We start from the raw sequence: 23,731 nt of genomic DNA, 5'->3' as shown, positions 1-23,731 counted from the left end.
CAACTCATTTAGTAAAGGCCTGTTTTCCTTCTCTTTCTTCTCTCATAACTCATATTATTCACACTTCTATTAGCTCCAGCATTGTTCTATTATCTTTTAAAATAGCTGCTATTACCCCAATTCTTAAGAAACCTGGCACAGACCCTAACAATTTGGATAATTTCCGTCCCATCTCAAATCTTCCTTTTATTTCCAAAGTTCTTGAAAAAGCAGTGGCAGCACAGGTCCATGCTCATCTTAGTAACAATAACTTATATGAGTGTTTTCAGTCAAGGTTTCGCCCTAAGTATAGTACGGAGACTGCATTATTGTGAGTGAGTAATGATCTTTTAATGGCTGCTGATGGCGGATCATTATCCATTCTTGTTTTGCTTGATTTGAGTGAAGCTTTTGACACCATTTCACACAATATTCTCCTGCACCGTTTGTCCGCCATTGGTATCACTGGTATTCCTTACGCCTGGTTCACTTCATACCTTTCAAACCGTACACAGTTTGTACAAATAAAAATTTTTCAATCTCAACCTTCTTCTGTTAGCTGTGGTGTCCCCCAAGGTTCTGTCCTAGGGTCCCCTATTGTTCCTTATTTACCTTCTCCCACTTGGTAATATTTTCTCAAAATATGGTATTAAATTCCACTGTTACACTGATGATACACAACTTTATGTATCCACAAACCCTGATTCCACTTTTCCACCTGCCTGTCTTACCAACTGCCTTCACGAAATTAAAGTTTGGTTTTCTGCCAACTTTCTCAAACTCAATGGCAGTAAGACTGAAGTACTCCTTATTGGCACTAAATCTATTCTCTCTAGGTCTGGCAATTTCTCTTTATCTATTGATGGTTCTTCAATTTTCCCTTCCCGCCAGGTTAGGAACTTAGGGGTCATCTTTGACAGCACCCTTTCATTTGAAGCTCACATTAATAATATAACCAGGTCTTGTTATTTTCATCTCCGTAATATCGCTCGTCTCCGTCCATTTCTCACTCCACGCTGTTCTGCTATTCTTGTTCATTCGCTTGTCACCTCTCGCATTGACTACTGTAATTCTCTTTTAATTGGTTTATCACACATATCTCTTCATAAACTTCAATTGATTCAGAATTCTGCTGCTCGTATCATAACCTACTCCATCTATACAACATATTACTCCATCACTTCAACAGCTGCATTGGCTTCCTATCAAATTCCGGATTGAATTTAAAATTCTTCTCCTCACTTACAAATCTCTTCATAACCTCTCTCCACCTTACCTTTCAGATCTTTTACAGCCTTACATTCCTTCTCAAACTCTCTGCTCTTCTTCTTTGGGTCTCCTCCATACCCCTTCTGCCCGTCTAACCACCATGGGCCATAGGGCCTTTAGTCGTGTTTCTCCTCGCCTTTGGAATTCTCTCCCAGCCAAGATCCGTGATTCAGACTCGTTATCTCAATTTAAAGTTAAACTTAAGACTCATTTATTCAGAACTGCTTATCTTTCATGATTACTGTTTGCACTCAAGTCTAGCACTTTTGTTTTTTTGTTATTCTTATTGCTGTCATGTTTTGTACTTGCTGCCTTTTACTTAAGTTATTGGCACTTACTGTTATTTATTATTTTAATATTTTTCTTGTTGCTATTTCTTCTTGTTGTGTGGTGACCTTGAGTGATTTGAAAGGCGCCTAAAATAAAACATATTATTATTAGTATTTATTATTATTATGTCAAAACCATAATGACGTATTACTTAACAATTTGTTAATAGTCATGTGCCTCAACAAGTAAAGTCTTAACATAATGACACATTTTCAAATCATTAGCTTATGATTAATTAAAGCAGACAACTGGAAGTTGAAGTAAATGGCTTCAACCCATTGTGGTAATTAACACATTCATTTACACTATTAGTTAATAAAATATGTTATTAAGGAATTAATACAATATAACAGATTTAATTAATAAGAATTAATATATTACTAATCATATAGGCACTTTATTAGTTGCTGATGCAGTAATCATTAATTAATGGTTTAGTTCTTCATGGGCCCTATTATTATTAGTTACATACTTTTTCAGTTTTTTGGTCTCACTTTTTCCACACCACCCAAGTACACTACAAAAAGAAAGAAAATGCAGTGAAGTCAAAAATATGTATTTTCACATAATTACAAACCCGATTCCAAAAAAGTTGGGACACTGTACAAATTGTGATTAAAACAGAATGCAATGATGTGGAAGTTTCAAATTTCAATATTTTATTCAGAGTACAACATAGATGACATATCAAATGTTTAAACTGATTTTAAGGGAAACATAAGTTAATTTTAAATTTCATGGCATCAACACATCTCAAAAAAGTTGGGACAAGGCCATGTTTACCACTGTGTGGCATCCCCTCTTCTTTTTATAACAGTCTGCAAATGTCTGGGGACTGAGGAGACAAGTTGCTCAAGTTTAGGAATAGGAATGTTGTCCCATTCTTGTCTAATACAGGCTTTTAGTTGCTCAACTGTCTTAGGTCTTCTTTGTCGCATCTTCCTCTTTATGATGTGCCAAATGTTTTCTATGGGTGACAGATCTGGACTGCAGGCTGGCCATTTCAGTACCCGGATCCTTCTTCTACGCAGCCATGATGTTGTAATTGATGCAGTATGTGGTCTGGCATTGTCATGTTGGAAAATGCGAGGTCTTCCCTGAAAGAGACGACGTCTGGATGGGAGCATATGTTGTTCTAGAACTTGGATATACCTTTCAGCATTGATGGTGCCTTTCCAGATGTGTAAGCTGCCCATGCCACACACACTCATGCAACTCCATACCATCAGAGATGCAGGCTTCTAAACTGAGCGCTGATAACAACTTGGGTTGTCCTTGTCCTCTTTAGTCCGGATGACATGGCGTCCCAGTTTTCCAAAAAGAACTTCAAATTTTGATTCGTCTGACCACAGAACAGTTTTCCACTTTGCCACAGTCCATTTTAAATGAGCCTTGGCCCAGAGAAAACGTCTCAGGTTACTCATGTAACCATGGTTCCCTGAGAACAGGGAACGAGACTCTGCATTTGCCACGCTTTGGGGAACGTCACACGTGACTCGGTGTCTGAAAACCAACTATCCAATAACTCCAATGCTCATTGGCCGGCGACAGCCTATGACGTCATAGGGGCGCGACCCGGATGTATAAAAGCGCGCCCGCGGGAGCAGTCATTATCCATCGTCTTGAAGGGACTGCCCAGCAGGCCGCCTGAAACATGGCAAGGAAACGCAGAGTCTCGTTCCCTGTTCTCAGGGAACCATAGTTACATGAGTAACCTGAGACGTTCCCTTTCGAAGGGAACTCAACTCTGCGTTTGCCACGCTTTGGGGAACGATATACCAACGCCGCCATGATTGAGGAGAGTGCCTGCCAAAAAATATGGCTGAAACAAAGGTCTCAAAGCAGTTCTCGAACTGCTCAGCAACTCCCCCTCGGGTCACACCAGGCTGTCAGTGACAGCATTCCCTTTGGCCAACAGCCCAAGCTGAACTTCCAAAAGGCTTCTACCTTTCTCTTTTAACAAATAGAGCCGAAAGAAATCGCTAAGGCGTCCGGGACCCACTTTCCCGAAGGAAAAAGTGGTCCCTTTAAGGGAATGTGGCCAAGGAACCAAAGGGAACCTCGGCCAGCCACTCTTGAGGGGAACGGGGTCACCCTCATTGCCACCAGGGAGGCCGACCTGGTCTTCTAGGGGAACAGACTTAGTCCAGGCCAACCCTGTCTGAATACAGAGCCTCTAGAATGCATTCTTCAAGAAGAAAATAGGTAAGAGTGACTGCAGAAAGGCAGAAACCAGCTCAGACCCACGCGTAGAGACGGGCATCCTGGAGAGCAGAACTCAGCTGAATGCTATGAACCCTCATATCGAGGGGAGATAATCCGCTCACCTAGGATCTACCCAGTGCTTAATTAACGCACTGAGGAGGCTGTGCGCTGAAAACCCTGAAAGGGGAGCACAAACCAGCCTTGGGCTGGTTCTTAAGATGGGGCCTGATGAAGGCCCAACCATCATAATCAGCTTAGGGAGCTAAGCACTATTACAAACCCAACCCCAAGGGGGAAGCGCAGAGCTCACCTAACAGGTAGACTATGCCAAGAGCACATAATCATGGAGGCCCGGGAGGGACTTACAACATGACAACAGAAGTACACTTCAGAAAACGACCCGTTTTATGGTAAAACGCCTTTCTGAACACCTGTCTAACGTACAGAGACAGATAACTTCCATGGCAGCCAAGGAAAGCTGCACAATGCTCCTTAATAATCCACCCAACACAATCCGACAAGCAGTGTACTCAGTAAAAACACTTTTTACTCTTTAAACAAGAGGAGTACAGCGTACGCCAACACGTATTAAGGAAGGCCTGGAAGGCCTATAACCTCAACAAACACGTGGCATCAGCTCGTGGTAGTGTTTAGGTCCCAAGCCAGGTAAACAACCCGCAAAAGAGGGGGTTGAATCTACCACTTGGGCCCCTGGCCAGCGAAAGTGTATATGACTAGTTCTCAGAGAGAAATACACCCAAAACAAACACCAGTGTGTCCAAAAAAGGTGGCCCGCAGGCTTAGCATCCTCCAGGACACATGGCGTAAGTCTCGTGGCCGTTTCCAGGAGCCTAAAGATCCAACCTAGGCACTAGGTGGCTCTTAGCTCAACTAGAATCATCGACTCAGAGAGGCAACAATAGGCTAAACCAAACCTCAGTAAGGTTTCACTACTGTCATCTCATCCTAAGCCGCACAGAAAAACACAATCTGTGCCAACATGTAAACTAAAAAGGAGGCCTGAAGGGGCCTGCCGATTCAATGACACATGGCTTCAGTTCGTGAATTTCCAGGGAACCAAGCTACAGGGAACCAGCTCTAACCCAATTAACTATGGGACGCTAACTGCTACCTGTGCTAGGCTACACTTTCCAAACAGGCAAAGTACCCTAAGTTCTGTGACTAAAGGGAACCATACACAACCAACATGGCTTAAGGGAGGCTAGTTGAGCCTGCTACCTCAAACAACATGCTGCAGGGCCTGAAGCAGTGTAAAATCCAAAAACAGTATGTGAGCAGACTGAAATCTATTACACAGCAGTATAAAACTATTGCTAACTAGAAGGAGGCTGAACAGTCTAGCCTACAATCACCGTTATATGCAATATAGCTGATAAACAGATAACTGAAAGGGAGCTGACAGATACTAATTTTTCTCAAAAAGTGATCTAGCTACCCTGAGTATGCAATCCAACAGGTGATGCACTCAGTAACACTGGGGAAAGGATTCACCAAACACTTACATAGAGGCCGCTTTTAAGAAGGCCTACTATCATAAGCGGGTGACAACCTGTGGCAGCATATCAAGCTCATACCAAATGTAGGGCAAACGTCTAGAACTCAAAGGACACTTTGAAATACATGCCATTTGACAGAGAGAAAAAATAAAATCATTGCTACAGATTCTCAAATCTGTTCCAAGCCTTAGAGGACAGAGCTAAAATGCTGGCACAGTCAACTCAAACTTGAAAATATCAAGTGGCTCGGAAGAAAATATTTTTTCCTCTCAGCATGAATGTTCTAGAGAGTGGGGCCTAGCAACATTAATAGCATAAACTTATCTACGCAAAGATAAGGGCCTACCACCTGAGAAACAGCATCAGGTCTCTAACAAAGCAGTCTAAAACCTAGCTGTTACACTCATCGTTGCACCTACATAAGCAATGGGATAATCTGGGCAAAAAATTCAGCCACTCCCTCAGGAGAAGGCCAAAAACTAAAATACATATGGGAATTATTTATACATACACCATACATACACTTAGTTCTAGCCTGGCCAAAAACATACAGGCCTATTCAAAATAACAGGTGCTATAATAAGCCTGATCTCTACCTCGAAATTTCAAATAAGAAATACAGCAAAGATCACAGCTATCGCGCTGGGCGGCCGGTTAGGACCGCCACAAACGCATAAACTGAAGTGATGAGTGCCAGCTCAAACTATACTGAAAAATAGTCGAACGGCAAAACATACAGAGAGAAAACTGAACAGTAGCCATTCTGTGGCTCGCTCAGTCAGTCTCAACACTCCAGTTTTTGCCCAAAAAACACATTATCATTTTTACTGTTACACACCCAGGAAATAACACAGGAATAAAAACAAGGTCGAACATTTAAGCGATTAAATCAGACCTTGTCTTACCTTCCCGCGGCTCGAAGACCAGAGATTCCTTCCTCGTTCTTTCAAAGGAGAAGAATGATATCCCCGGTTCCATAAGCCTCACGAACCTTTTCACTATCAAGCCAGAAGGTGGGCCTACAGAAAAAGCTTCATCATGGGCCGGCCACCGGCCTGACTGTTCAAAGGTGTTATCCTGAACGTGCACAGATTTTAGATAGGGGCATATGGCCTAACAACTCCCTCGGGAGGAGGCCAGAACTAGGAACTATGCAACCTAATAAGGGATAGTATACATAAGGTTATGTAAATAACACACCTAACCTAGCTTTAGCCTAGCCCCCCTAATTTTCTTGACTACATGCTCAGAAAACTATACAGGAAAATAAGGTCTTATTTTAAATGAATAAAATATAGACCCTCCTGCGGCTCAAAAACCAAAAACTCCTAATGCTCCTTTTTTACATGAAAGGATGGAATCTAAGGTTCTTTTAAGCCTAAAAGATCCTCTTACTATCAAACAGAAACAGCGGGCTGATAGAAATAATGACTATGGGCCTAGCCATCAGTCTGACCATAAGAAGCATCTGAGCATGATATATGTCCATACATATATACACATATATATACACAAACATGTATATAAGCATATATATACACACATATACCCTATCACCCTATAGCTGGGGAATCGATTACAAACGCAACAGTGTTTACAATCGATCACCCATCTCACTCTCTCTTCCTCCCGTCTGTCTGGGTTCAGATACAAAACTGAATGGCTAGGGGTTTTTCCATGCCTTCCCGATCTCAAACGCGGAGATCAAAAAAGGAATGGAAAGTATGGAAGCTGCCGTATTAATAGACAGAAAGGAACCGCTCGTCGAGCCGTCCGCACGCGGCCCCTTTCCTAACGCGCTCTCCCGGCAGCTGCAGCCCGCCGAGAAGCGCGTCCCAAACACACAGCAGCTCGCATACAACCAGCCAGAGGAGCGCTCGCCGCCGGACGCGATGACGTCAAACACGAACGTCATCGTCACCCACTCGTTCTCGCCCGCCCTGGGGAAGTTAGAGAGAATAAAACTTTCTCAAACTTCCCAACGAGCTCATCTGCGAGCCCTATGATTGCAGCCACCGTTAAGCCTCAGCACAAACAGGGGCCAGAACCAACAGGCAATGATGCAGACAGCTCTTCCCTTGGGAAGAGTGACAAACGAGAACAGCGTAAACAACAGACAAACACACAGCAGTGCCCTCAAGCACTGTGTATGCGTGCTCCTCTTCAGACAGAAAACGCCCAGAAAAATATGTATATCAAGTGTCAAATTTTTCCCTGGAACACAGATAAACACATTTCATGAACGTTTGCATAGGGTGTGAGGATCCTCCGGGGTCAGAAACCTCGGACAAGGATCCGCACACTTCCTAAAACTTTTGCCCTCAGACATAGTTTTTTTTTTTTTTTCAAAGATTACTCACAGATCAAATGGAGAACAGACAGTGGCAAGACACAGGCAGTCCCTGAAAGACGAAAGATAATGACTGCTCCCCCGGGCGCGCTTTTATACATCCGGGTCGCGCCCCTATGACGTCATAGGCTGTCGCCGGCCAATGAGCATTGGAGTTATTGGATAGTTGGTTTTCAGACAACGAGTCACGTGTGACGTTCCCCAAAGCGTGGCAAATGCAGAGTTGAGTTCCCTTCGAAAGGGAACGCCTGCGCTTCTGGATCATGTTTAGATATGGCTTCTTTTTTGACCTATAGAGTTTTAGCCGGCAACGGTGAATGGCACGGTGGAGTGTTTTCACCGACAATGTTTTCTGGAAGTATTCCTGAGCCCATGTTGTGATTTCCATTACAGTAGCATTCCTGTATGTGATGCAATGCCGTCTAAGGGCCCGAAGATCACGGGCATCCAGTATGGTTTTCCGGCCTTGACCCTTACGCACAGAGATTGTTCCAGATTCTCTGAATCTTTGGATGATATTATGCACTGTAGATGATGATAACTTCAAACTCTTTGCAATTTTTCTCTAAGAAACTCCTTTCTGATATTGCTCCACTATTTTTCGCCGCAGCAATGGGGGTATTGGTAATCCTTTGCCCATCTTGACTTCTGAGAGACACTGCCACTCTGAGAGGCTCTTTTTATACCCAATCATGTTGCCAATTGACCTAATAAGTTGCAAATTGGTCCTCCAGCTGTTCCTTATATGTACATTTAACTTTTCCGGCCTCTTATTGCTACCTGTCCCAACTTTTTTTGGAATGTGTAGCTCTCATGAAATCCAAAATGAGCCAATATTTGGCATGACATTTCAAAATGTCTCACTTTCAACATTTGATATGTTATGTATATATTCTATTGTGAATAAAATATAAGTTTATGATATTTGTAAATTATTGCATTCCTTTTTTATTTGCAATTTGTACAGTGTCCCTACTTTTTTGGAATCGGGTTTGTACATTGAATGATGAAATAAGACAAAATGGGGGTTGGACCTCTATCACCACTACTGACAGATGAAGAGGAGATGGCCACAATACCAAGTATTGGGAGAATATTAAACTCCAACAGGAAAAAGAATAACTGTTGGTTTCGTATTTGTAGGAAAGATGACCAAGTAAATTGTGAATAATTTGTCTTTATTTAATAGCTGTGGTGGTGGTTATGGCATATATCTCAGACTATACTTTCACCTGGCATCCTTCCATTCTATACAGTAATCAGTTTCATTTTCAGAAGGTGCAATGATGGGAATACGTGTGTCATCAATGCGTCCAACTACATTGGAAATCCTCAAGATATCCAGCAAGATGTTATTAACTGAACATTATTTATCAGATTAGCCTTATTTAAACCAATTTCTATGCCACTGACCTGCAATCCTGAGAAACCCATCTTTGATGGGTTTGTTCCCAGTAAATAACACAACAATTTTCAGAAAGAGCGTGAGAACCCAGAGTTTTGCAGCAGTCTCTTATTTTTTTTAAATGACATAATACATAATGATAAAAAATACACATATTAATGAACGTTTTTGTAAAATCTAAAATATCTAAATAGCATTGACCCTTTTCACATTTCTGGGTTTCTCAGAAGTGGAAGTCGTCATAGTTGGGTAAACTTCTATAGCGATGAATGAGAGGCTTCATTAATGTATATATATATATATATATATATATATATATATGAAGTCTTCAGATGCAAAAGCCTCTAAGTGTCATCTGAAATTGAGCATTTTTATCAAGCTTGTATGTTTAGGTTCAGTTATTTCACTTTAATGGCAATGAAAAGGACTTATTAATTGCCATTAAAGTGAAATTACTGAACCTAAACATACAAGCTTGATAAATGCTTATTGTAGAAGAAAACTGCAGACAGCACTTAGAGGCTTTTGCATCTGAAGTCTTCATATATATATATATATATATACATATATATATATATATATTTGTGTTCCCATCTGCTCAAATAGCAAAAGAAAACCGCCACAAGTGTTTTCACAACCTTCCTTTCAAAAAGAGTAAAAAATATAGTGAAACTGGTAACAGAAGAGAGAAAGATGTCGATTTTACCATCACTTCCACATTGTATTCACTGCAGCATTAACTAGTTTTTTTGTAATTTGATGCAAAGGTAATATAATACAAAGTATAGTGTTATAAAAGTACATAATAAAAAAAAAAAAATATATATATATATATATATATATATAAAACTTTGCAGGATTTACAATGCTGATGACTGTTAAAACATCATCACAGTCTGTAAAAAAGGTCAATTGTCACAAATTGGTTGCAATGAGGAGAAAAGGATCTAAATGCAGCAGTCTGTATTTTATTAACAAAAGAAACAGAGAATAAATTTCAACAAAATGAAGCAGAACTGACAATGAACTGAAAGAAACACAGAGCTGAAATAGACAGAACAAATCAAAGAATCATGAAACACCATGTGACCACTTAATCAAACAGTTTGTAACCTATAAAGACTAACAGAAACAGAGAAACAAGAGAAAACTGAGGCACAGAACTGAAACGGATAGTTATGGTGGTCAAAATCATTTAGTTTTTCTACTTATCTAACAATTCAAAGGTGTTTTTCTTGTTCTGCTCATCCTTTTGTATCTGCCTTCCTTTAAAGATCAGATGTTCTTCAGAAAACGCTGTCTCCAACACCAGCAGCAGAGACTGTTTCAGCTTCTTCTTATATTCATCACACATGAACACATAGAGAATGGGGTTCAGACAGCTGTTTAGAAAAACCAGATAGATACTGAATTTTATTGCTGTCAGAAATACTTCTTCATCACTGGCACTCCAGTTTTCCATTTTTATTTTACAAAAACTGCAAACATGGTATGGAAAGCAACATACGAAAAAAGTCAGGATGATAGCGATAATGACCCGGTACGACCTGTGCTGCTTCCCCATTTTGAGTCGTTTGATTCGTACTCCAACAGCAATGTGTGAAGATGCAATGATCAGGAAGGGGATGAGAAAGCCCACTAAAAATATATATGTGACCAGAAACTTAGCAGGAAACACATTCACGGAGGAAGGGATGCTGCAGCTGATGGATGAAACCCACACAATCACGCAGATGATCCTGGCTCTCAGTACAGTTCGGTTATTTTGAGCCCAAACAACCATCCATGTGCACAGACATCGGTCCAGACTGATGACTACAAGAAAATAAATGCTAGCAAACAGGTTTAGTGTTATCACCATGGGGAAAATGTCCATTAAGGATGAAAAGTAGCCAATAAAAGGTAATATCATCATGGATAATATGAAGATGATGTCTGCAATCGCCAAGTTGAGAAACCAAATAGAGATGACTGTCGTCTTCATTCTGCAGCCGGTCAGAAATATGACAAGCCCATTTCCAATGAAACCAACAATGAAAATGCATATTAAAAAGATCTAAAAGCCTAAGCCCATAGGCTGCAAAGTGATATTGTTTGTTCTGCCTCCGGTCAAGTTTTCATGTCCAAAACTTGTGTTTTCTACACAATGAAAAAAAGAAAGAGAAAACAGGTGAGGCTGCTTTTGGGTCTGTATCGGATGCATCATTTTGGTGTTTCACGTGCAACATAATTTTTGCATGCAGTTTCACACACCAAAATGCCTAAAATAAAACTTGTTTGTTGTTGTTCTTAAATCTTGATCTAAGCAAATATTCTGAAGCAACAACAAAATGAAACACACCGACAGGAGAGGAAAAACAAAAAAAGTACAGTACAACAGTACTTCACATAATTTATGCTGTCTGATTTCATGTTTAAAGATATGTTTTGTCTTGTCATGTATGAAGAGTCTGTTTATAATTTTGAATAAGAAAATTTAGCATTGTCCTCATGCTTTATGTGGCCATTACTGTGGCAATCAGTCATTAATGTGGAAATCAGTCACTTCATCACTTAAGTTTAAGTGAGAAGATATAACAAATTGTGAAAAATTAGTGATTTTATAGTTCATCATAAAATGAAAATTTAGTCATTATTTACTCACACTGGTGTTATTCTAATGTCGAATACCCTTTCTCTTTTCGGATCACAAATGGAGAATTAAAAAAAAAAAAAAAAAACTGTATAATGGCAGTGAATAGAGACCAGCATCAAGCTTTTATAAAAAAGCTTGCACATTATGTAATACTTTAATGTCTTTTTTAAAAAAAACAACAACTATTCACTGTCATTATGGATGAGCGCGAACTGGACATATTTTAATAATTCTCCTTTTGTAGAAAGAAGAAAGAAGGACATGCAGCATTAGAACAACACCAGGGTGAGTAAATAATGACTTAAATTCCATTTTAGGGTTGACTATCCCTTTAATGTTTTTACAGTGTAATTGTGGAAAAAGACCAATTCACACTGCACTGACAGACGCAGAACAACGGCGACAGTCACCAGATTACAGCACCTGACTTATCAAACATTCTAAATCCAATTCAGCGTGTTCAGACGGCGAAAACAATCTTTGACAGACGCCAACAGTCTCTGACAGGGGTAACACATTGATCCGACAAAACCCGACGAAGTGTCTGTTGACGTCTGTTGGTGTTGTGTGAATTGATATTTAGATGCAATACAGAAAGCAAACAGATTGAATAAAGAAGACCAAATGCAGTTCAGTCTAACATTACAATGCTGTCATTCCAGCAGTTATAGGTTATATATTTAAATGCCACTGCACGCACAAAAAGTTTATTTAATACTTTCCTCTTCTGTAATCTAACATTTGTGCTTAATTATGTATTGTCATGTTTTATTAATTTGAACAATAATATCCCCCTTTTATAAATTATTTAAAAAAGTAACAGAGAGAGAGAGAGCAAATTTTAAACTGTATGGCAAATGTATTCATGAGATACATTTACATACAGACTAAAGAATATATTATATTATATTATATTATATTATATTATATTATATTATATTATAATTTATGATTTGATTGGTCTTAGCAGGCACTATGTATTTTCTGTATCTTAAACATTTTAATATGTTCTGAGAGGTGTTTAAAAAACATGAATAATACACATATTCATTTCTTACCCATGTTTGAGCTGTTAATGCACTGGGAAAAGCTGAGCCTTGATCTTGGTATGTCTTCTCAGTGTTGCTGACAGATTGTTGGTTTTATACCAGACAGCAAACCCTGATACTACATCCATAGGCTGAATTGCCATTACTTAAAATGACCATCACCAGACATGATGAAATGATTACAGCATCACAGTGGGAAGTGGCCAATTACAGCAAAACAATTCCTGTGACAGAATGTTCCTGTAGAGCATGGTGCTAGAATTCAATCTGAATGCATGAATTGATAAAAATGTATATACCTTAAAGGCAATGTAAGTTGTTTTGGTGTGACAAACAGGAAATGGAACCCAAGGAAAAACAACAGAGTCCACACATAGAACATAACTGTTACAAATAGGCCTACACAATACAATTACCAATTTCTGGTTGTTAATAAGGCATGCATGTCAGCTATTTATACATTTGTGACCAGTCACGGAAAGTAGGGACACAAGTCGGTTCTGGGGCATTTTGAGTTATTCACAGATTCTGAAAGTGTAGTCTCCAAGCTTTCCAACGATGTGTAAAACATGGAAATCTGATAATATTTGGAGAAGTTGTGGCCATTTGAAGGTAGGCACTCAAAAAAGCTCTAAAGAGAGAAAATGCCTCTAAAACTTGTGCAGTTCTCGCCTGTTCTCACCTGCTGGGAGTGACAATAGGGCTCATTTACATCTCATTTAGATAAGCCATACCCCCTGTAAAGCTGCATGGTTGCATAGCAACGACAGACGCAACGGGAAAAATCGGACTGCACACTATTAATAATAAAGGATAATGTGCATTGTAAATGTCAGTAATTTATCTTTTAATTTATCTTCCCTGGTTTAGACCTCAGTTAGTGGTTAGACCTGGTTTGAGTCAAAGGATTAAAAAAATCCTGTACATTAAACTCTTCATACTTTTACTTTTGACTTAATAACAGCTACGGATATGTTATACTTTTACTTAAGTAGGAATTTAACCCTTAAATGCATACCTCATTCACTACCCTCCTCCTCATTCATTTTTTAAAGTTAGACATCAACCTTCTTGGTATTCCTCAATTAATTTATTATAAAGAATATAACAAGAAAAAAAATCATAAAATGATAAAAGAATGCCTATTTTTGTATTCATTTTTTGTAAAAATTGTATAGGGTCGCTAACGACCTGAGGTGTGTATGAGTGTACATATATTTTTTCTGCACAACAATAATTGAATCTTAGATGACGGAATAAGTGTAATTCACCTTTATTCCACAAGGTGGCAATGTCTGATACACAATGTGACAGACAGAAAACAAAATAATAAGAAAAACATGAAATGGCTCAGCGAGCAAGTACTGAACGCAATCAGATATGACTGTAACTGTTACTGGATGGATCTGGTGAAGCTGTTAGCGATCAAAATATTGATTTTGAAGATGTTGAAAATTATATAGTTTTGAGAATACGTTTGAGATTGCGAATGGGCTCATATTTGTGACCTCAAACATAAAAATAGCCTATTATTTGCTGAATTTACTGGGAAATGAGCTCTGACGAGGACAGTGATGATGGCATAAAATATCTGCTCAAACTGAGCACTTTCAAGCTCCAAAAGGTAACAAATATGCTTTATTTTATTCTTCTGTAATTGTTACTCTAATATCAGAGAAGTTTTATACTATCGCGACAGGTAGAGATCCTTCCATGTTAGATATAGATCTGGGTCGATAAAGACCCGAATATGTAAGAATGATTGGCGAAACAGTCATGCATTTAAGGGTTAATCTGATACATTTACTATTACGTTAGTAAATCCTTGTTAAGAATATTAAGTAGCACTTTATCCACCACGGGCTAAAATTATTAGCATCACATTCAATTCAAGAATGCTAACAGGCAGGTTTACATGGATCATTCACTTCAAGCAATTGAAGCGTTATTCAAATTAATAGCAGATGCTAACATTACCATCTAAAAGCACGTTATAGTAATTAAATTAAAACGACAGTCCTGAGCTAGCTAATAACAATAGACACATGAGAAAACGTGTACGTGTTCTTAGAATGAACACAAATGACAAACTTTGATGTTTATGGAAACTCACCCCATAAGAAACAGAAAAGTATTCTTGCAGATCTTGTTGCCTCCAATGAAATAAGTCGTTCGGGAACACTTTCTCTTTGTCAGGGTCTTCTTCGTGGATGTAACCGTCTGTTTGCCTCTAAATCTCCAATAATTCGGCACTTTTTTCCACAGCTAAAGAATCCAGCAGAGCCGGCGTTGCATACTAAGTAGCCACGCTTCCCTTGGAGGGCGGCGGCAATAACAAAAGAAACAAAAGCCAGCGTATCCGATTCCAGTAAGGAAATACAAACAGACAATGACACGCCCCTACTGAGAGATAGAATCTCAGAAAAACAAGCCGATTTCATACTTAAAATGTACACTTTTAAATATACCAATACTGCTATCTCAAACACGGAGAGGCTTCTTCGTGATCTCAACTAACAGATTCTGCAAAAAAATGAAAATCACAAATTTTGAAAAAAAAAAAAAACGCTTCTTTCTCATTTTGCGCGAATGTTGTGCTGCCGACTTGTGTCCATGGTTTCCGTGACGGGTCACATTTATATCACACTACCAGCCTCTTGTATGTTTCTAGTTCCCTTTCAGTCACGTTCAACGTACGTCAGTAGTGACAGACGAATTGGAATCGGGATATCGCTAGAGAGCGCTCAGCTTCGAGTAACTAAAAACAAGCCAATGGAATTGCCGTGCGATATTTGCATAATGCGCACCGCCTCCAACAGGTGGATATAAATAGCCCAGCAGTTCCGCCCAAAAGCAGGCTGAGGTCATTAAACATGTCTTGCCCTGGCGGACCGCTGCTGCCTCCACCCTGCCGCCGGCTGCACAGCCTCAGTCTGCCCGTCGCCGAGGGTGCCCGCCTGCGTCGTCCTCCGCCCCTGCTAAGTCGGCAAAGCAGCAGCCAACACCTGCCAAACAGCAGGGAGCCGGTCGCGGACGCGGCGCCCAGCCCGCTCAAGTCAAGCCAGGTGGCAAATGATCGAGGAAGTTACGTCCTGAGACGGGCGACCTGGAGGGGAAGGATTCTGCTCTTCGGGAGAGGATTCCAGCATTGGTTTGCAGCGATCGACCTGCAGGACACGTATTCTGGCCAGCTCGCGGGAGCAGTTGTGCGAACACAGGGACATGGTGTTAGCTCATCTCAGCCGGTTGGGTCTTTGGGTCAACTGGGACAAGAGCAAACTTGCCCCCGGGCAGAGGATCTCTTGTCTCTGTATGGAACTGGACTCGGTCGCCCAGACAGCGTGCCTCACCGAGGTGTGCATCCAGTCAGTGTTGAACTGCCTGAGTACGCTCAAGCGCTGCACAGCAGCCCCACTGAAAGTCTTTCAGAGGCTCCTGGGGCATATGGCATCCGCAGCCGCAGTCACGCTGCTCAGATTGCTTCATATGAGGCCGCTTCAACACTGGCTCCACGGCCGAGTCCCGAGATGGGCGTGGCAGCGTGGTACGTTCCATGTCCCCATGACACCGAACTGCCGTCGCACTCTCACTAAGTGGTCAGACCCTTCCTTCCTGCGGGCTGGAGTTGCCCTCGAACAAGTGTCCAGGCATGTTGTGGTCCACACAGATGCCTCTACCACTGGGTGGGGTGCCACGTACAATGGGCATGCAGTGTCAGGCCTGTGGACGGGACCTCAACTGCATTGGCATATCAATTGCCTCGAGTTGCTAGCAGTACGTCTTGCACTGAGCCGCTTCCAGGAGCTGTTGACAGACGAGCATGTACTGGTCCGCTCGGACAGCACTGCGGCCATCTCTTGCTATGGAGTCAGAAGCATCTGAGGTCGCTTCATGCCATTCATGTCCCAGGCATGCTCAACTGTGCAGCCGACGAGCTCTCACAGCAGCCTCCGCTTCCGGGCGAATGGAGACTCCATCCCCAGGTGGTCCAGCTGATCTGGCAGCACTTTGGCGAGGCACAGATAGATCTGTTTGCCTCCCCGGAGACTGCCCACTGCCAGTGGTTCTATTCCCTGACCACCGGCACGCTCGGCACAGATGCTCTGGCACACAGCTGGCCCTGGGGCCTATGCAAATATGCGTTCCCTCCAGTGAGCCTTCTTGCACAGCTTCTGTGCAAAGTCAGGGAGGACGAGGAGCAGGTCTTGCAAGTGGCTCCGTATTGGCCCACTCGGACCTGGTTTTCGGATCTGACGCTCCTCGCGACAGCACCTACTTGGCCCATTCCTCTGAGGAAGGACCTTCTGACTCAGAGACAGGGCACCCTCTGGCACCCGCATCCCAACCTGTGTAAACTCCATGTGTGGTCCCTGGACGGGAAGCGTAGGTTCTAAGTGATCTCCCGCAAGCGGTTGTAGACACTATCACTTCCGCTAGAGCTCCTTCTATGAGGAACCTCTATGCGTTGAAGTGGAACCTGTTCATTGAATGGTGTTCCTCTCACAGAGAGGACCCCCGATCATGCTCGATCAGATCTGTGCTCTCCTTCCTGCAAGAGGGCTTGGGGCGAAGGCTGTCTCCCACCACCCTCAAAGTGTATGTTGCCGCTATTGCCGCACATCACGACGCAGTCGATGGTAAGTCTTTGGGGAAGCACAGTCTGATCATCAGGTTCCTGAGGGGGGCGAGGAGACTAAATCCGCCTTGCCCTCCTTCTGTACCCTCTTGGGATGTCACCCTGGTACTTACTTACATCTCTCCAGGGTCATCCCTTCGAGCCTTTGCAATCAGCTGAATTAAAAGTACTGTCCCTTAAGACCGTCCTCCTGGTTGCATTGGGCTCGCACAAGAGGGTAGGGGACCTGCATGTATTTTCGGTTGACGAATCGTGCCTAGAATTCGGGCCCGGTGACTCTCACGTTGTCCTGAGAGTCCGGCTTGGATACGTGTCCAAGATTCATACCACTCCCTTCAGAGATCAGGTAGTGAACCTGCAAGTGCTGCCTTCGGAGGAGGCAGACCCTGCCCTAGCTTTGCTCTGTCCCATCCGCGCTCCGTACCTGTGCGAGAGAGTAGAGCCACTGCTCGGAAAAGAAATGGCAGTTAAATTAGGAGTGCTGTCTCCTCAGCAAAAAACAGAGTTTGATTGCACCTGCTTCCTATTTATATCCACCTGTCGGAGGCGGTGCACATTATGCAAATATCGCACGCCAATTCCATTGGCTTGTTTTTAGTTACTCAAAGCTGTATCCCGATTCCAGTTCGTCAGTCACTACTGACATACATCTTCGTTCCTTCCTTCAGGGAACGAGGGTTACATACGTAACCGAGATGTTTCTTATTGTCATTAATGCACCGTGTTTGTTGTGCAGAAATGTAACGCGTTTTCCGAGAGATGACTAAAGGCAGACTGCTGGCGACTGACGCTAACCAAATAAGCAGGCAAATTATCATTGCTTTCAGGACTGTTCATTTGGTCCTGACCACAGCACCACCCAGGTGGACAGGCAGCGGTCCAAACTGATCGCTGTCAGCAGGAAGATGATGGCAAACATATTCAACATGGTCACCAGGCTGCTCAAGAAGCACATTAAGTCACCAAAAGGCCAGTTGAACTCATGGTATTCATGAATTACATTAAAGATCAGGAAGAATGAAAATAGGAAGCCTGCTACCACCAGGTTGAGAAACCAGATGGTATTGACAGTGCTTTTCATTTTGAGGCCTGTGATGTAGATGACTAATCCATTGCCAGCAACACCAAACACACATATTATACAGTGGTGGAAAATACTGAATATTTGAAATATTTTCCTTAAGGAATTCACTGACATCTGCATTGCTGGTTGATGACATCATATTGGATGGGGCTACAGTTTGGTCTGAATTAAAAAAAAAAAAAAGAAAAAAGCAATGGCTAGAAACACAAAAAATAACCATGTTTCTTGTTTATCTATCCTATTTCATTAGAAATGCTAAGAACCGCAACAGGATATTTCAAAATGTTGTTCATTGAAACTGTTAAGTAAGAACTGAAACTGTCGTAAGAACCACAGATGTTGGCCAACTTACTCATTGACTATTTGTATTGAAGAGGCTGAAAAAATTTACACAAAAAATATTAACCAAAATATTTTTAGCTAAACTATATGTAAAAGAGCATTTTTTTAACATTTAAAGCTGAACTGAAATAATTTTCATCATACATAGGGTGCTTCAGGTGATGTTTAAGGACTGTTAAAGGAACAAATTATAGACAACGTAATTCATCTGGAAAGCATCAAGGAAGTAAATGTGAGAAAACTAAAGATACTTTTTAAGAAATACAAAAAATACTTAGGGAAAATGAATAAACAACATAATGCAGAAACTGTAAAAATGCTAACCATTTAAACAAACAAAAAAAAGAGCCTTAAGTGAAAAGGTTATTTACTTATTTATTTTTTAAGTTATATTTATGAGCTTTTTGTGCCTTTATTCAGAGAGGACAGTAGAGAGCAGACATGAAAGCATTGGGTGGAGAGAGGGGGGCGGGATCAGCAAAGGACCTCGAGACGGGAATCGAACTAGGGTCGCCGTGAACGCATTTGCGCCATATGTCAGCACACTAACCACTAGGCTATCGGTACCGACATGAAAAGGTTATTAATCTTACCAGTTTTCTCTGTAAATAATAAGTAAATAATAAGTCAGTACATGTTTCTTTATTTTTAATTAAAGCTGCAGTCCGCAACTTTTTTTGGTTAAAAATTATCCAAAATCAATTTTTGAGCAAGTACATAACCAGCCAATGTTCAAAACTATCTAATTATCTTGTCTCGATTCACAACAGTAAGCTTGTAATAATGTTTTATAATAAGAGCGACATGGCGGATTTCCACAGGAAATTTGAGCATGCAGCATCAATTGGAGATTCACCCGTAGCCAAAAAGCAAAAGACTTTGGACTGTGGAGTGACTACAGAAATTGAAATCTACAGGTAACACTAATACACACTAAATACACAGTCACGCAATGCTAATGTTGTTAACAATAACAATTTGAGAACAATATAACAGTAATAATAGTTTGCACGGTTTGGCGTGATCCGAGCTAAGCGATCGTTAGATTTAATCATCATTGGTAGCGCGATTTATTGTAGGCCTAATGCTTTTTTCCTCAGTTGGTCAGAACAAAAGTGGCAGACATGTTACTTACTAGTTCAGATGATATTTTCCAGTGAAAATTCTTATATTGGTCATACTTTCAAGACGTAGAATCTGTGATTCTGAAGTGCAGTATCCACACCGGTGCGGTGACTGACAGCAAGCATTAGATTCATCCGCGCTGACGAGCTGTGCCGAGGCACAACGCACGTACAGATAACTGTTCCGCATATGACTGCAATCGCATGTTTCAAACAGAGATGGCAACAAAGAGGAAAAATCGCGGACTGCAGCTTTAAGTACGTTTCTTAGTTTTCTGGTGTGAGATCGGAATCGGAAAATGCAGCACAAAAGCAGAGTTTACAGTTATGTGCGAGAGAGGGGAGCCACTGCTTGGAAAAGATACAGCAGTTAAATTAGGAGTGCTGAGGACGGGAGCTAGTGGTGAGTGATGTGATGTCCATGATAAGACAGCAATACCCCAAATTGTTCTATTTGGCAAACTAAACACAAAACAATCAGCCTGCACATAGACAACACAGTGAGTCCAGTTGCACAGCCCCTTAGATGTGTTTCGTTCCATCTAAGTGAGGCTGTTGAAAAAGAAAAAAAAATTAGCTGCTCCACATGGACATTATTGAGAAAGTCAATGGAGCAACCCCTTGGTTAAACCCAGTTGTCATTGTGCCCTAAGAAAACGGGGAAATAAGGATGTGTTTGGACATGAGACAAGCAAACCAGCAATCACTCGTGGGAGATTTCCGATTCCCACGGTGGATGGAGTAGAGAACATATCAGATGACATTATCATCCACGCACCTGACAAAGAGACTCATGAGAAAAGAATGCATGCAGTACTAAAGAGACTGGAAAGCTGCAGCTTGACTCTGAATGTAGAGAAGTGCCAGTTTACAGTTTTTTTCAATTGCTAACAAGCGTTTAGCAATACTTAAAGTACTTTTTCTAAACTCTTAACACAGCAACACACAAACATCACACAGTTAGCCAAACAGTTAATTTTCTGCCCAAAACCACATTTTGTTATATAAACACAAACTCCACATTTCAAAACGCTAAAAACCTTTTTCAACACATACTAACTCTATCAAAACACAGCAAACCTGATTCAAAATCGAGTCGTTCTGTCAAAACATAGCACTAGTTTTCTATTCAACATGAACATATAGTCAATCAAAGCGCAATGACTGTCAAAATACTAACAGGTGATGGCATTACGAAAACGTCTCAGGTTACAGATGTAACCCTGGTTCCCTGAGTAGGGAACGAGACGCTGCGTGGCAACGCATTGGGAACCTTCTGCGTGATGTCGTCACTGAAGCACTCATGTATCTAACCAATCGCGTAGCGAGACGTCAGAGACGGGTGACGTCACGGACCAGGAAACTATAAAGCATACCCGGATGCAGAGAACGCTAGCTTCTGGGATAAGTCTGAAGCAAGCACTCGCAAGTATGCAGGGGGTACGGCAAGAGACGCAGCGTCTCGTTCCCTACTCAGGGAACCAGGGTTACATCTGTAACCTGAGATGTTCCCTTTCGTGGGAACTGTCGACGCTGCGTGGCAACGCATTGGGAACGCAATCCCAACTGTGCCGTAGCTTCAAATACTTGCCAATGTTAGTGACAAAATAGAAGACCCCGGAGTGGGGCCAACATCAAGGGTATAAACCCTGATAAATGTGTGCTGGCATGACCATCCAGCTGCATCACAGATACCATTAATGGATATTCCAGACATCAGAGCCTTTGATGCCGCCATACCCCTAGTGAAATGGGCGCGAACAGCCAATGGAGAGGGCTGTCCAGCCGATTCATATGCAAGTGAGATGGCCTCAACCACCCACTTGCTCATCTTCTGCTTAGATGCTGGGCCCCCTTTCTTAGGGGACTCATAACAGACAAACAATTGGTCTGATTTTCACCACAGGGCAGCTCTGTGGGCATAAGCATCCAAAGCCCTCAACGGGCAGAGCAGATTCAGTTTTTCCTGATCCGAAGACTCAAAGGGAGGAGGATAGAAGGCCTGGAGTACAATGGGACCTGGGACATTGGTGGGGACCCTGGCACATAGCCAGGTCTAGCGTGAAGGAATGCTTTCACCATCCCGCCGTCATGTTGTCCGTACGGACCAACACGTAGTGGCCCCTCAGGTCTGGGAGTAAGTGTTTCAGTGCTAGAAACACCGCCATCATCTCCAGCCGATTTATGTGCCAGGAAAGCTGATGGTCCTCCCATAGACCCTGAGCCGAGCGACCACTCATGATCGCCCCCCCAGCCCGTGAGGGAAACATCTGTCGTAAGCATTACGCGACGACGAGGAGTTCCCAGCACGGGTCCCTGGGACAGGAACCAAGGCTTTTTCCACATGACCCGAGCACGAAGGCATCGCCGCGTGACTTCGATCATGCGAAAAGGATTTCCCCTCAGGGAAAACCCCTTGGTCCTGAGTCACCACTGTAAGGGTCTCATGTGCAGAAGGCCAATAGTAATCACGTTGGACGCAGCTGCCATCAGACCCAACAGTCTCTGAAACTGTTTTACAGTGAGAGTGGTTCGAAGGGAGCCTCAGCTAACCCTTGTAATACCACAGCCAGGTCCCAGGCCAGCCTCAACCTCAGTGTGCCACGGAGGAAGCGAGTAACGAGGGGGTCTCGACCCACCGAGAAGCCACCCTCAAGAGGAGCATGAAAGGCTGAGATAGCCGCGACATAAACCTTCAAGGTTGAAGGCGATAGGCCCTCCGAGAATTTTTCTTGGAGAAATCTTAGCACAAAGCTGATAGGAGAGTGGACAGGGTCCATATTATTCTGTCTGCACCAAGCAGAAAATAAATTCCATTTATAGGAATAAAGCTTCCTCGTGGCGGGAGCTCTGGAGTTAAGGATGGTCTCCACAACCTCAGTTGGAAGACCAGCATCTATGAACCTGGCCCCCTCAGAGGCCAGGCCCATAGCTTCCACAGTTCTGGGCGGGGATGTATTATCGAGCCGCCCGCTTGCGACAGGAGATCCTGTCTGAGGGGAAGCTCCATTGGGGAGCCGTCTAGTAAGGACACTAGGTCCGAGAACCATATTCTGGTTGGCCAGAACGGGGCTACCAGTATTAGGCTGACCCCTTCCCGGCGTACTTTCTCCAGAACTCCCGGGAGCAAGGCGATCGGGGGAAATGCGTACAGACGTAGCCTCGGCCACGTCTGTACCATGGCATCCAGACCCAGAGGTGCTGGATGTGTTAGGGAGTACCAGAGTGGTCACTGGGTTGACTCTCCCGAAGCAAATAGGTCGACTTCCGCTCGACCAAAATTTTTCCATAGGAGATCCACCACTTCTGGGTGGAGTCTCCACTCCCCGGGCCTCGGCCCCTGCCTCGACAGGGCGTCTGCTCCCTTTATACCCCGGGATGTAAGCTGCCTTCAGAGAGAGCAGCTTCCCTAGGGACCATAGGGGGATCCGACGGGCCAAGTAGTAAAGTTGGCGAGACCGCAGACCCCCCTGATGGTTTATATATGAGACCACCACGTGTTGTCCGTGCGGACCAACACGTGATGGCCTCTCAGGTCTGGGAGAAAGTGTTTTAATGCTAGAAACACCGCCATCATCTCCAGCCGATTTATGTGCCAGGAGAGTTGATGGACCTCCCATAGAGCCTGAGCTGAGCGACCACTCATGATCGCCCCCCAGCCCGTGAGGGAAGCATCTGTCGTAAGCATTACACGACGACCAGAAGTCCCCAGCACGGGTCCCTGGGACAGGAACCAGGGATCTTTCCACATGGCCAGAGCACGAAGGCATCGCCGCGTGACTTTGATCATGCGAAAAGGATTTCCC

General features: G+C 42.6%; 1 protein-coding gene across 1 annotated transcript; it reads right to left on the bottom strand.

Moving 5' to 3' along the window:
- Window positions 1-9,970: 9,970 nt before the first annotated feature.
- Window positions 9,971-22,975, bottom strand: LOC125248225 (C3a anaphylatoxin chemotactic receptor-like). The gene is made up of 3 exons (XM_048159953.1): window positions 22,479-22,975; window positions 18,261-18,532; window positions 9,971-10,870 (listed from the first exon to the last, which is right to left on the bottom strand). The coding sequence occupies exons 1-3, from the start codon at window positions 22,973-22,975 to the stop codon at window positions 10,260-10,262; spliced, it is 1,380 nt and encodes a 459-aa protein (XP_048015910.1). The 3' UTR covers window positions 9,971-10,259.
- Between the last annotated feature and the right edge of the window lie 756 nt (window positions 22,976-23,731).

Source organism: Megalobrama amblycephala, linkage group LG16 (assembly GCF_018812025.1).
Source record: "Megalobrama amblycephala isolate DHTTF-2021 linkage group LG16, ASM1881202v1, whole genome shotgun sequence".
NCBI classification, from domain to species: Eukaryota; Metazoa; Chordata; class Actinopteri; order Cypriniformes; family Xenocyprididae; genus Megalobrama; species Megalobrama amblycephala.
The sequence above is the reverse complement of the archived record's forward strand: the minus strand, read 5'-3'. Positions and strand labels throughout refer to the sequence as shown.